The sequence below is a fragment of the Agelaius phoeniceus genome, chromosome 1, assembly GCF_051311805.1.
Source record: "Agelaius phoeniceus isolate bAgePho1 chromosome 1, bAgePho1.hap1, whole genome shotgun sequence".
NCBI classification, from domain to species: Eukaryota; Metazoa; Chordata; class Aves; order Passeriformes; family Icteridae; genus Agelaius; species Agelaius phoeniceus.
Window position 1 is genome coordinate 35,281,869 of NC_135265.1, and position 14,854 is coordinate 35,296,722.

Below are 14,854 nucleotides of genomic sequence, written 5' to 3' on the forward strand. Positions count from 1 at the left end.
CAGTTCTGCCCTCACAAAGACAGATGTTTTGTGACCTTCTGGTTCCTGTGAATGTTGAAGGCTGAAGTATTAGAACTAGGAAGGCAGGTCTTGTTTTACATCTGGCTGAGCTGACTTCCAGGAGGTCTGAGGATGAAGCTTAGGCTGGCTGGTTGGTGGTGCTCCTTCCTCAGCTGGGAGAAACGAGGGGCTGTCTGTTTTAACAAAAAATCTTGATGTGAATTCCTGGCAGTCTGATTTCTGGAAAATAGGACCTGCAGTAACAGTATGGGGTGACTGAGGTAATAAAATAAGATCACCATTTCGATATGTAGGTGGTGTAAACAGTGTCATTATCAGTTTTGATCTTTTGAGATATTAAAATACTCAATTGGAAAGTTCAGCTGTAGGTAACATCATTGGTAATCTTGTGGTGCAGAAGACAGATTTTCAGCATGAGTGGAGAAAGGAAGCCATTGAGGCCCTTGTGCATTTGAAGTCACATTCTTACTCTGGCTTGCTTTTTTCACTGTTAAAATGGATTTAGTTCAATGTGATAACTTTCTTTTATTTTGGTCAGTTCTGGGCCCAAACAACTCTGAAGAAACCCAGAATTTTTGGTTCTAATGAAAGTAGTGGCATCCACTTTATGAAACCATATTTTCTCATTTTGGCCATGAAATTGATACCTTGCTTATTTGATATGGCTATATCACTTCTAACAATAAAACATTTCCTCCATTTACCTCACATTCAGATACTAACGTGCCCTTTGTGTCCAGGAAGGCTTAGTGACAATTGTCTTTGATTTTCTACGAAAGAATGGTGTTTTTCACTAAAGTAGCATTTAATCCTTTTTGGAAATTAAATCTATTTCTCCTGCATTTTAGTGCCATTCATTTCCAGCACGAGCTCCAGTCCAAGGGCCGAAACCAACCCTGGTGTAAATCTACTGAGTTTACTGAGGTTACTTCAGAGATTTGTTTGGCACTGCTTATTTAGGATATGGACCTGTAAAGGGCCAAGTGTCCTTAGCTCCCATCAATGCCAGCACCTTGTTGATTCATCTCCTTGTGCTGAGTTCTTGCAGGATTCTTAGAAAGTTTTGTTTCTAACTCTGGTAATACAGTCGTTAGCTGTGAAAGGTAATGGATAAATAAGTGTGCATTCCCAAATACTTGAAGTTTGTTTCCTTTATGTTCATAAGCAGGATGCTCAAGCCAAAAGAAATGAAAACAGAATTTTAACATTAAGGACTTGCATTCTGATGTTCCATCAGAAATATGAATGTGAATGAGTGTCTTTGCCCTTGGATTACCTGAAAGTCAAACCTGGAGGACCATGCTTGATACAGGTGGAAATTGCCTTCTCCTGGCTCTATAGTGGAGGAGGCTGATCCTCTTCCTTAGTTTCTAAGTGAAAACTGCATTTTCTTTTGTGCACCTTGCTTTTGTACTGCTCAATTAAGGGCTGATGTGCATTTCTATCCTGATCATGTAAAATTCATGGTGTTAGGTAACTGCTGAAAGGGGGTAATATTAGAACTTGACCCAGCTTAGGTAGGTGCAAGAAAGCAATTTTTTCTGTGTTGAAGTGGGAAGCTTTTTTCTGAGGTCAGAATTGACCCAATATAGGCAACGGGGTTTAATATGACAGAGTTTTCATTCTTTAAAGAATGAAATGCAAACAATAGGTAGTAGTCAAGGACTATGCTGAAGATTATTTTTTAACAAAGTGAGTCCACTCCTTCTGTAAAATCAAGTACAAAGCAACTTGAGCTGGGACAGAGCCCTGGAAGAAGGAGCCAAGATGGAATAATTAAGAACTAGACTCAGAATGAATGGAGATACTTCAGACCTGTGCTTTGGGGAGTCTTTGGTTGCCAAAATTGGGCTTGATTTTTCATTTCCTGAAGAATGAAACTGAAGTCACTGAAACTACAGTCTGCATGGCAATTTTGCTTGTCTGTCTTGCAGGTTTTTGAAAAGGTATCAGAAAACCTTGCAATTTCTTCAGTCCCTCCTGCCTGTGGCATTAATGAGAATCCTTAATGTATTAATTCTGAGAGGGCAGAAAAATCCTAGAGATGAAGGCATTGAATTTTTTTTTACTCCAAATTTAATGGTTTTGCATGTATTATCAACACTTCCAGGTATAAAATGCAAAAGGATGCTTCTTCATGGCCAGAATGTCACTTTTCGTAGCTTTGCAATATGTTATTTAACTCTTCAAAAATTGTGCTGGAAGCAAAACCTTTTGCCATGGCTACCTTTTTTGCTAGGTATGTGTATGTTTGAGGTGGTTTTTGAGCACTTGAAGGCATTAACTAGTGTGTATCCACAGCAGTTATCATGCATGCTGTGGTCTGAATGTGCATTACGAGATGCGCTGTGCATTGTTCTGCATGAGACTATTTTTGGAGATTTATAGAGAGTTCTAATGACCATTTATACATGTTAAGGAGATGCACTTGTGTTATGTGCCCTGCAAAAACCCATGCTGTTGTCTTTCTACCCAAATGATGACTGCTGCCTAGTTTTGGACATTGATGGCAAGCATGGCTGCCTGCAGCGTTTAGTGTCAAAATTCAGTACTGTGTGTTTTTTTTAATGATGGTGTGGTAGGTAGGGGTGGGAAGGCAAAGAGAAGTTTGGTTAGAACCTCTCTTTTCCTGGAAGTCTATTTCATTGTCTCCCTCTCCTTTTAATATTGAGCACCAACAATCATTTCTTGTCTTGTTCTCAGATCAGACTCCCACACCAACGCGCTTTCTGAAGAACTGTGAGGAAGTCGGCCTCTTCAACGACATCGACTGCTCCCTAGAGCACGAGTTCAGGAAGGCACAAGAAGAAGAGAACAACAAAAGGGTGAGTGTGAGCACACCAAGCCCTTCCTCCCCTTTTGATTCCTTGAAATGGTAAGGGAATTGTCCTTTAATCTGGGAGAAAGCAGACTGAGCTCTACTACCTAGTAGTAACCTGTTGGTTAGAAACTAGGTGGCACTATAAATTGAGACATGCTTTTTAAAACTATTGAAGCAGTTGACAGAAATAAAAACCCCAAACCAACAAAAAACTAGTATTAAATAATAAAAAAAAAGTGTAACTGTGTTTGCCAGGGTTTGATTCCAAGTCTCTGCTTTTAAGTAAACTATAACACAAACCACACACCTCTTGATGGAGAGGCTTGGGAAAATTATATCATCTTTGAAGGGAGGATTGCAAACTGGCTCAAATATGTTACAGGGAAATTTGGCTTATGAAAGGGCATTTACTTAAGAGCAAATTTTTTTCTTTTTATTTTTTTAAAAATTTCTCCACAACACGTTGCGCCCTTGGATTTATTCATCATCAATACCAGCTTTATTGTGTTTCTGTACTTCTCATAAAATTGAGCTCGGAAACTTTGACTTGAAACATCTAGTAGATAACATATCCCATTTTCAATTAGTATTCTTTTTGTTTATTCTTAAGTTATTCTGTGAGTATTCTGAGCTTTAGGTTGAATTATATAGGCCACCTTGTATGTACGTGTACTCCTGTACCCAAAGACAGTTAAGAGTGTTTTCAGAGATCCTAAAGTGCTGTTAAAATTTTCAAAGAATGGTAAAAGAGCACGAGAGAGGCCAGCAAGAAAAGAGGTGAAGCTGCATGCTGTGATGCAGAACAGGAGAGGAGGCTTGTAGAAAGAGAGGGGAGTCCAGGAGCAGCTTGGTTTTGGCTTACAAGGAAGGGAGTCAAGGTATTGCTTATTTGTGGTTCATAAAGAAAGAGACTGGGACAGATAGAGGAGGAGAGGGGCTGTGTCATGGTATGCTGAGCAAGGCATAAGAGTGTCCAAATGTGAGGGAGTTCAAATTTTGGGAAAATAGCACAGATTGACCCTCACAGCTTTGTGTATTAGGAAACAGCCATGCATTGAGATAAATGTGTCTAATTTTAGACTTGTTAAAAAATTTGCAGTTTAGGTTCTGCTGAGGGGAGTCTTAGTTAGAATCAGGGAGAACATTTCTGTACATTCCTACTTCTTTGCCATTATGGGATTTTTAAGTTTTTCTCTGTGCCTGGTGTTTATTTTGCAGGAGTAGGAGAACAGGAGAAATCTACTGAGGTGGACCTGAGTGCAGCTAGCCCCAGACTGCAGCGCTTGATGTTGCAGAGAGATTTCAGTTTGTGAGGGATAGTTGCAAAATCTGATTAAAACCTAGACAAGGGCATCAAGTTACCTGATAATTCCAGCTGTTTAGCAGTCTCTGGGAGTCTTACTCTGCCCTCCTACCAACCCCTGCAGCTGCCATTGGTGATCTCCAGGGAGCAAATAAGTGATCACGGCGGTGGGAAATTAAAAAAAAAAAAGAAAGAAAAAAAGGAATGAAAAAGGAAAAAAAGGAAAGAAAAAGAAAGGGGCATAAGTCCCACTAGCTGGCTAACCTGTAACATTTACTCTGTGTTTCCAATTAGTCTGCTGTATGTTCATTCTTACATTACTGACTGACTGTCAGATAGGAATCTGAAGCAGGCCCCAGTAGGGCTTTGCACAAATGCAAGAGACAAAGGCCAAGACAGAAGGAGACTCCTTGGGCTGCAGCTGTCCCTAAGGAAATGCTTCCAACAGCCTATCCCTGCAATATGAGTGTGATGTAGTGTTGGCCTAATGGACCTACCAACACATGGAGACTAAGGTTAACTGCATGGAAATCTTACTCACTGCACAGAAAAGTCTTCCAAAAATATTTTTGGTCATATTAATTTCTCCGGACTCTGAAAGAAACAGTTTTGTTTATTTTAGTATATCACTGCAGCTTAGCACACAGCTTGACACTGAAATCTTGTAACAGAAAAACACTTTCATTTCTCATTGGCTTTTTTTGCTCCTTGAGAGTCAGACTTTGAGAAGTCAGAGGATAAAGTTCAAGTAGCTGCATTTTTTTTCCTTTCTTTCTTTTTTCTTTTTCTTTTAATCTTCTGGGTGGGAGCCCATGGATAATCCATGAGAATTTGTTGTGATGAAGCTGGTTATGCAGACTGGTAACTTTCCAAATTAGCTGTGAAGCTCTGAGTGCGTGGGTTTAGGAACACCATGTGTACCTTTTTTTGTAAAGGTACTATTGAGCGTAAAGCACTTGCATTAATATCCCAGTTTCCTATCCAGGAATAAATCACTTGACATCCTTCTGCCAGAGTTGCTCATGTGTAGAGTGGAAGAAGTGTCTCTTTATGCCTCCCATACTTGGTGTGCCTTGTGGTGGTGAGATCATCTGTCAAGGACCACCTCTGACAATGGATGCGGATTAGCCTTTGCTTGGGGACTGAGGGGACTCAAGAAACAATAATGATGATGATGACCTCCAGGACCTGAACTGAGAAAAATAAAGCTATAGATGGGAGTGAGTTTGTCTGTGGTTTTGGCTTGTCTGCTGTTTGTACCATCCTATATTAGCTGGAAATCTCTCCTTGAGAAAGACCTGCTCCCTAAATGCAAGGGATGCCACAGATCAGCAATAAGCATATGGATAAGCATGTGAGAAAGAGGCTTTTCCATCCTCCTGACAGCACTCTTCCCAACACAAGCCTCCTACCTCCCAAATTCACTACCAAAATTAGCACAGGTAAAAGCATATTTATACTATATTTCTACTTGGAAAATTGTAAATGTCAAAGTTCTTGGGAACTTGAGGCAGACAGCAATTGACAGCTCAGACCCAGACAGAACTTGCAACTCAACAAGGCAGGTGGTGCTGGCAGATCACAAGGCCATTTTAGCCCACTGGCTGCAAGTTTTAGGCTTGCACTGCCTGGAACATTAGGTATCCAAAGCATTTGCACTGAGTTGTAATTGCAAACACATGACCTTTGCTGCTGCTGGATAGGCCCTGTTGTCACATCTTGTTCTGAGCATTGAATTGGGGCTGAGAGGATCCTGTCAGAGATGGGAAGAGTCAGGGTCTGTTACTGAATACCTTAGTGGACCCACTTTCTTAAAATGCACCTAGCCTGATGTCCCTGTGTGGAATGAGAAAAAGTGGAAATATGCTGATTGTAGCAAGTAGAGTATTGCATCAAATAGCATTTACAAATAGTGAGCTGAATATTTTCAACGTGAGGGCATGTTTAAAATCACATTCTGTGTATGCTGGACTTTGGATGCATTACTTCCTAAGACTTATCTTGAAACTTTGAAATCTTCTCACCACTGTTCAGGGCTGCAAGATAATGTATGAATTATGCAAATGAGGCAGGGAAATGGCTATTCTTAATTACAATTTGGTTTTAATGTGGGTTGTTCAGTGTCAGTTCAGGAAGCTCATTAGTCCTCTGCATGGCCTAATGTTCCTGTTCTAAGTGTACTATCCTACGGCAGGCACCTCACTGCTAGAAAAGTATCATCACATTGAAGTAGTCCAGTAAAGAAGAAGAAGAACAAAACCAAATACAAAGCCTTTAAGGGTTAAATAATTTCAATCTGCAGAAGGAATAAAAATCCTGAGTATCCCAGTTTAGCTGTGTTAAAAAAGGGATGATGCTACAGACTGATGTGTGTTTGAAAGACATTTATTTGGTTTGTACCTTCTAGGACCTCCTTCTGTATATTTCTGTGTATCAGTATAAGAAGGTAGATAAAATGCACTTGTCTAGCTTATAGCACATCACTATTTCATGCTGAGCTCAGTGACTCTCTGACCTCCAGAAGAAATTTCTTGCATATATTGCTGAATGTAGCCTATGAGTGTAGGGAAGATGATATAATTCAAAGCAAGCTGGAAATGATAGAATCTGTTCCTAAAGTAGCATAGTTGGGTGAAAAAATTAACTTAATTTCCACATCTTGCTTAAATTTCATGCAATGTGTATCTAGCCCATAGGTTTTGCCCTCTTCTGAAAAGTAATACAGAAAAATCATAAAGGATTTTGCCTGTATTTAATAGTTGACATTACAGCAGCTGAAACTAGCAGTGCAGTAAATCACCCTTAGCCAGGAAAGGGTGATATGTATGGGGTCATATGTACCCTTATAGGAGAAGAAAAAATATTTATATGTTGACAAAGCACATTGTGTAAGTGTTTGGGTTTTAGAGGCCTGTATTGTAATACTAATAGGCCATGGGGAAATGCTGGCAATGCACTCCCTTGGTGAAAGAACAGGGATTAAGAGTTCATTTTGGTGGTTGGCTTGGCTGATGGGTGACAAATTAGCCCCAGTTTTCCCTGGTAAGTACTCTGAAACCCCAGTAGGGTCCTGGAGAAGAGCAGTGTGCTGGTACACATTTCAGAGGCAAGTGCTCTGAAAGGCCTGAATTTCACTTGTGAAATAATACAAACCAACAAACCCATGAGCCTGTTCCTGGAGCACTTTGCACTCATTGTCTGGCAGTCTGTACAATGGAAGTAATGACCTATGTTTAAATGCTTACTATTTTGATTTTTTAAAAAAATTTGCTATCATAAATGCACATATGTACATTCTCCCTCCATTTGTCTAAACATGATGTAAGACCATCCATATTTCTAAGTCAAAGGGCCCCCGATTTCTTATTTTCCCACTGAGATTAAGTATCTTATATACTCAGTATGTCATAGTAGACACAAAGTAAGACTAGAAATTAGTAAGACTAGAAATTGTTTATGTTAATACAGTGCTTAAGGGCCAGAGTACCATTGGTGTATGTATTGTAATAACTTCAAGCTGTTACTTTATCAATCAGTTAAGCTGTTGTCAAGGTGATAGCTCAAAACTCTAAATTTCAAAGTCCAAAATATCACCCCACATTCAAAGGTTTCAGTACAATAATTTCTATACTCTAAATATAATATCTGTATCTGTAAAGATGTAAGCATTCTCACACCATAACATTTTTTCTGGGTGACTCATTCAAGTACTGGAAAGATACACTGTAACTCTGTATCTGAGTTTTTCTGAGGGTTATTCTGGATTTTCATATGCATTAATTGTATTGGGTTATTGATCTGCTTTTTGGGTTTATTTTTTGGCTTGCAACACCCCTTTTCTCTTAATTAAGTTAACTTTTGCAGTATTCCTATGAAGAAGGCAGATAGTCTGTCTCTTATTTTATAAGGGAAAAAACATATTCCAGAGGACATTGCTTTCTATGTGGTGACACTTTGTAGTGTGTCACCAAGCTCTCAAAGGAATCACATACGTGGAGTGAGAATTGCAGGGTATCTGGGTCCTCTCCACCATTCTGCCAAAAGAGCAGCTTTCTGTCTCAATTTGGTTCCTAAATCTCTTTAGCAGCATGGCCCCAAAAGATTCATGGAGTCCCTCAAAGACATTTTGGTGCCTTGCTCTGGCTGAAACAAAGCAGGAGTAAATCAGAGAGCTACCATAAAGGATCTGGGCTCAAGTGACATGCTGAAAATTGCACAGGAAGTCTGTGGCAAAGCCTGGGATTGATTCCATATCTCCTTGGTCTCAGCATAGGGCATCCCACAGACCATGTGTGTTAAAGATTTATCAGCTGTTGTTCAGTGTTGCTAAAGACAGGAAGAATGCTCTCCTCCTCTCTCCAGATGGGTAGGCTTGCTGGATTTTAACTTCTTAACCTTTGTAGGTTTCATGGTAGACATGTGGTGGTTTGTTGTATTTTCTATGATGGCAGCTCCACAGTTGGTGCTTCAGTCCCCAGCTTTATGAGTCCTGTTTTGAGCACGTATCTGTGTCCAGACACTTCACTGCCATACTGGACTGTGTTACAAAAGGGGACACTTTCTGCATAATGGCACAGGAAAGCTGTCAGGACAACACTGTTTGTGACCTTGCAGAAATTCATAAGAACAGGCTTTAATTGAGGCTTGTTGCTTATCGTACAGTGTCTTGTCTTCTGCTGGCAGGCAGGACTCTCTTATCTTGAATGGACTTTTGAGTGGATTTATAGGTTTGGATCCTCATACTCAAAGAGAAGACCTGAATGTTTTTCCAGCAATAAGTTCCTGTTTCGTGCAGAAAGGCAATTCTTGAGGGCATACATTTTTGATTCAGCTAAACCTCCCTAACCATCGTCCTTCCATGTTCTTCTGAATTCCAGCTGATGAATCATCCTTCAGAGCTCAGTCAGGATGGTCCACTTTCCTCCTTCTTATTATTGTCTCTGTCCCAAAGAAGCTGAGTCACCCTCTTGCAATGTTTGGAGGTTTGTTATGTTTTCTGTATTTTGGCTACCCACAACAAAAGGAGGCCTATCTGATTTCATTCTAACATTTTTTTCACAGCAACACAGCAAAGTTGTGCCTTTTGCCTTGGTCTCCCTTGGAATGTTTTTAATGGCACAGCTTCCTTGTTACCAGTTCAGGTTTCAGCAGCATGGACTGGATGGCACATGAAAAAGGGATAAACCTTTCTGTAGTGGCATTTTTATAAGTCTATCTGTTAGGTAAAACCCCTAAATCTTGGCAGTCTCTTTAGAGCATAAGCTCTGCTATTAAACACGAGCTCTTTGCTCCCCGGAGTGGGCTGCAGTCTCTATGGTTGGGTGGGTAATAAGATACTGCTGATACACTTCAGAGCAAGGTGCACTTTTCCTTTATTTATGAAGATAGACATGCTGGTCAAGGGCTTAATCACAGCTGATAAATCATTTTAGAAAGCCTATTAGAACCATATGCTGATCCTTCGTATTAACATGGTGTGTCTGTTTTGAGTCTAATAAGGCAGAGCCTCTTTCCCCTCTCCCTTCCCCCTGCCTGGTGTGCAAATTATTTATCTGTTTAAGTGATATTGCTTGCCTGGGGGCATTTCTCTCTACAAGAGGTACTGTTAATAAAGCAAGGTGAACTGAGGAAAGAAGGATTCTTTGTCTCCAGAGAGCGAAGCTGAGTGTTTTTGGTCTCCTTTGTTGAGAGGGGATTGCAGAGCAATTGTCCGAAAGCTGAGGCAAGGAAACCTGTTGGTTAAACCCTGGGACACCGTGGCATGGCCTTCACTGCAGCATAAGGTTGTCATTTTGGCCCAGGTGGTTACAATCCTGGAGCCCAAGAACCGCCAGGGTTGGGTGTGCTGACATTTCGGTTACCTCACCTTTCCCTCACTCGGAGAGGGCTGCTGCAGGAACAGATTCCACAGCCATCTAATGAGATCCACATTGGTGAAGTTATCCAGAGCCAAGTCCTATTTATCATTAATTGGTGGGTTTGCTTGCAGATCTTTCCTATTATTTGCTGATTATACCCCTACACATTTTATTATCTTGCCAAAATTCAAATGCTAATAATTTCTTGATTTATTGTTTATTTATAACACTGTCTATTGCCTAAATAGATGTAGTTAGAATATTTCAAAACAGCAACAGCTCTTTTGCTGACTGGGTTTCTTTCACATTTTGCACATGGCAGTCAACTATTTATAAACCTCAATGGGGACTCCTAAACCTTTACAGTTGGGTTCCTCCCACAACTTCAGCCTCTTTTCTCTCTTGCTCCCCAAGGCAAGTCTTGTTTTTTTGGCATAAAGACAATGATGGTGATTGTTAGGTGGAGAAAATGTCCACAAGCTATGAACTGTGGGTAAGGATTTTAAATTTGTACATCAAGCAGGATAAATTGGAAGTTGGAGACATCCAGTAGAGTGAGGGTATCTTCACCATAAAGCGGGAGATCCACATCTGAGTTGCTAGTGTTCTTTAGATTTACAAAATCTGAAACTGAAAAACTGAAGACTCATTTGTAAAGTGAGTTTGTGTGCAGTGGTGTGCATGCTGTAGCATGTCCCATTTCCAGCAGTGCACAAATTTGACTTTTAAATCTGATGAACTTTAGAGTAAAGAAAGGAATGGTGGAGAGAAGAAAAAAGCCAGAGCAACTGGTCACATGTGATGGCAGTTAATGAACGCCAGAGTGGGATGTATAGCCTCATACATCTCTGGGGCGGTTTCATTGACTTAAATGGAATTTAAATTTTTAACCTATTACAACTAGGCAAAGATCTGAAGGGAGAAAAGCCTTGTTAAGAGACCAGAAAAAAACCTACTGTGCTCATGATGTGATGGGAAGTATCTGGGTAGCTGTTGATGTCTTGCTTATGTGTAAAAACAGGGCCTTTTAAAAATCACACCAGGGAGGTAAAAATTATACATATTGACTGTTTCCTCATTCTGGTTTCTCTCTCACATGCTTCTCTACAAAAGCTGCCAAACCCACTATTATTGAATAAATATCAGTATCAATATCAAGCTTTTATTTTCCCTTAAATGTGGGTAAGCTGTGTGTGGCTGGGTCTGGTCCCTGGGAAGGGAAAAGACATCGGGTTGCCATGTGAATGTACATGTCAAAGTGCAGCTCTGCCAGCCAGTCTGGGGCTGGGTGGGGAGAGACACGGGGAGAATGAACTCAGTGTTACAAACCGTCTCTTTTGAATTTCTACAACCTATTAGTCACAGCAAGCTGCCCTTATTGATTTTGGTAAGAGAGGTCACTTTTAATCCTCTAAAGTGGAGAGAGCTACATGCACTCTCCATAGCATGACATTAAAATTGACACAGCTCTGCATCAGTTCTATGAAAAAGCCCTAAACCTAGATGGATTATTGCCTTGCTTTTCAATGGATACAAGCTGCTAAGCAGACCATGCTAACCTAGATTAGGTGTAAAAGCTTTAAAATGCTTCGTAAGGAATGCACAACCAAAAGAAGCTAGAAAATATGAGAACATGCTAAAAGAGCTGGCCCTGCAGAAATAGGCCATTAGTTTTCAGATACTTATTTTCTCCATTTTAAAACATTTAAATGTCAACACAAAAGAGTGGAGATTATCATATAAAAGAACAAACAAAAGCTGACCTTACTCTATGATTATGAAGAAAGCTTTATTCTAGCTGATACCCCTTGCTAGTTTTGTTTATGTTCTTTAGAGAACTAAATAGTTGAATACAATCAGGACTCTCCGACTCGAATTTTAAGTGTGCCTCAAAATAAACATCGGAGGTGAACTCTCAGCAGTTTTCTTTTCATCTTTGTTGTCCTTGCTCTGACCCTTTTTTCCTGCCTAATGATCCTCTGTGGCATACTATTATTAAGAGAAATCTTGATAGAAAAACATGCTTTATGAGGATAGGAATATCATTATGAGCCTGGAAAAGTTTTTTTTTTCTTTCTTTGGAATTCCAGAAAATGACTAATGCCCCTTTTGATTTTATGCTCTTTATTTATTTGGAAATTTGTTCTCTGAAGCGTTTTCTGATTTTTTTTCTGTGAGTCTCAGTAAATATTTACAATGTAGTGTTTAGGGAAACTTGTTGCCTTGTCATGCAAGCTTGGTGTTCTCCCTTTTCATTAGTTGTAAGTTTGCACCACTATTTCTTACTGAAGCTTAGAAGTTCCCTTTCTAAATAAAAGACATCTGCAAAAGAAACAGTGACAAAAACCATTAAGGTACAAGACTGAAGTTTAATGTGTGGAGCCTGTAAGAGGTGCCAGAGCAGCTTTCAGTAAATGTTAAAAGTCCTCTATGAGAAGGTCTCTGATTAAAGTATGTGTGTGTCTGTGAGGCCAGCATGGCTTCCCCTCCTACATTAAGAGATACTCACTCCTCCTCCCCTTCCTCCCTCACCTGAGATGTGTGTGGGGGGTGCTGGTATTTCCTCCCTCTTCGTGGACTTAGCCTAGGGAAATTCAAAGCAGGCACAGAAAGGGAGCTGGCTTTTGGCTTTGTCACTGACACTGAGACATGACACTTAGGAGAAAAGGTGGAAGATGCCCAATCTGCAGATTGTCTGGGCTTCTATCTGACAGCTTTTTTTCTTGTCCTAGCCCTACCTTTCCTTTTCCTATCAAGGAAGTCTCTCCTTTGTGTTGGAAGAGTCCTCCCTGATGTCACAGAAGGGAGAGAAAGAAGGAAGATGAGAAAGTAGGGGTTCCTAAAGGAGGCAAGAAATAAAAGGAAGAAAAGTACCTTTCTTTTTTACTTATATAAAAGATGTATTCCTACCCCGGATCAGACGTGGTGGGGAAAATGGAAACGAAAATTCACGCAGAAGGAGGAAAAGAATATTACTAAGCCATGAAGAAAGCTGAGGGAGGCTATCATGAGGCTGTTCAAGTGAGAGAGTTAGAGTGAAAAATTAGCACTCATATGAAGCCGACATTAAAAAAGACAGCTCTTTCTTTTTTAAGAAGTGGGATATCAAAATATTCCTGTGGTGTAATTGGGGGAGCAGAGACTGAGGAGTATGAAGAGTAAAATTTGTTTTTCTCCCCATCATGCGCATCCTGTCCCTTCCACCCCCAATCCAAGGAAATGGAATTAGTTTCTCAGCTTAATATTGAAATGAGATGTCAAGGGATGTGGCTGCACACAAAAGAGGAGACATGAAGGTGCTAAGTTGATGTTGGGTATTAGAATAGCTTTTCCCTGAAAAAGTGGAAACGAAAGGCAGTCTGGATGCTCATGTTTCTGCTTTCTTTATAGTCTTTTCTAAGATATTTTTTCTCTCATCATACTCCTGTCTTATCTCTGAGATCTCTTTGTATGTCCCTTGGGAAGTATACATCTGTGTAAGGCCTGTTCCTGTAATGACAAAGTAACCATAGCTCTTTCCCATTTATGCTATTTTTTTCCCAGTACAGTAAACTCATGCAAATGTAAATGCCATCATGTATGTTTCAGGAGAACCAGGAAAACTATTATGTGTGTTACACCTCTGCACATAAGTTCTTATTTTGTGGATTATTGTGTGGCTGGAATCTTTTTCAGGTGCACCTCTTATATCCAAATTTCTTTTCTTTGCTTCATCCATCTCAGCCAGTTAAATGTGTATATAACTGATTTTCTGAAATGGGGCCAAAGTCCATGTACTTCAATAGCTCTTAAACATATGGTTAACTTCAAGCATGTGTGCAGGGGTTTGCTGAAGAGAGATAGTTTGCTGAATCAGGACTTCCCAACACCAAGATTTTAAATTGCAAACAATCCTGTATTTTAATGTGTTTTAACTACTGCCTCCCATGGACTAACAAAAGGTAACTATTGTTAGTTGACTCCTGTAGATGAAGAAAGTTGTACTTGAATAAACAGAAATTTAAGGGTAAACCAAATTTTTCTGACACCCTTCTGTGAGAACTATTTTTTTACTTCTTCCTAATAACTAATTATACAACTTGAAAGGGAATAATTATCATAATTTCATTTTATGATTCAAAATTTATTTTTCTGGGGTAGATAGAAAAGGTCCACTACTTAAAATAAAAGACATTTGTTACAGTTTTTTCTTCCTTTCTTTCTTTTTTTTTTTTTTTTTAGATTTCTGTATTTTTTGACTAAATGCAGTACTGAGATTATAATATATGTATGCCATGATTGACCAAATAAATATCAGCCAGCTATCCAGTCTTCTGGACATGTAAATCTATGTTACTTACAGAGAAATATTAAAAAAAAACAATGAAAGTGTGTATATATGTAAAAAAACCCAAACACTTAAAAGGCTTGAAACAAATAAAAACAAACAACCCAAAGTCCACCCACAACCAAACCAACCCAACTAAATCCCACCTCACAAAAACCCGAAAGAAATAGGAAAAAACGCAGCAAAAAACGCAGTTGCCTTTGTCCTTCACTTACATTCCTCCATGTGAAGGGATAGATGGGATGGGGCTGCCTGCCCTGTGTTGTTGTGGTTTTCCCCATCCTGGATCACAGGTAGTGTGGGGTGGAAAGTAGATCCCACAGAGCAAATGCATCTGTTGGAAGGTGCAGGCAAGGAGAAAGAGTCAGTGAGGGAAATGTTCCTTTCAAAATTGTACTTAATATGCTGTTAGTGATGGAGTGCTCAAATTGCCTTCCTGTTGACAGTTGGGTAAGGAAAAAAAGCATCTTTTGCTATTGAAGGTGATAGACTTATTACATTGTTTTAAAAGAAAATGTTCTTCC

General features: G+C 39.7%; 1 protein-coding gene across 4 annotated transcripts in view; it reads left to right on the forward strand.

Annotated features, from left to right (window-relative positions):
* CREB5 (cAMP responsive element binding protein 5) overlaps positions 1-14,854 on the forward strand; it is a 256,868-nt gene that overhangs the window by 52,081 nt on the left and 189,933 nt on the right. For all 4 annotated transcript variants that reach the window (XR_013181630.1, XM_077176335.1, XM_077176336.1 and 1 more), the window contains one exon: positions 2,725-2,846. Coding sequence is in view for 3 of the 4 variants with exons in the window: in XM_077176335.1 (XP_077032450.1) it covers positions 2,725-2,846 (122 nt within the window). In the remaining variant the exon portion in view is untranslated. The remainder of the gene's footprint in view (positions 1-2,724; positions 2,847-14,854) is intronic.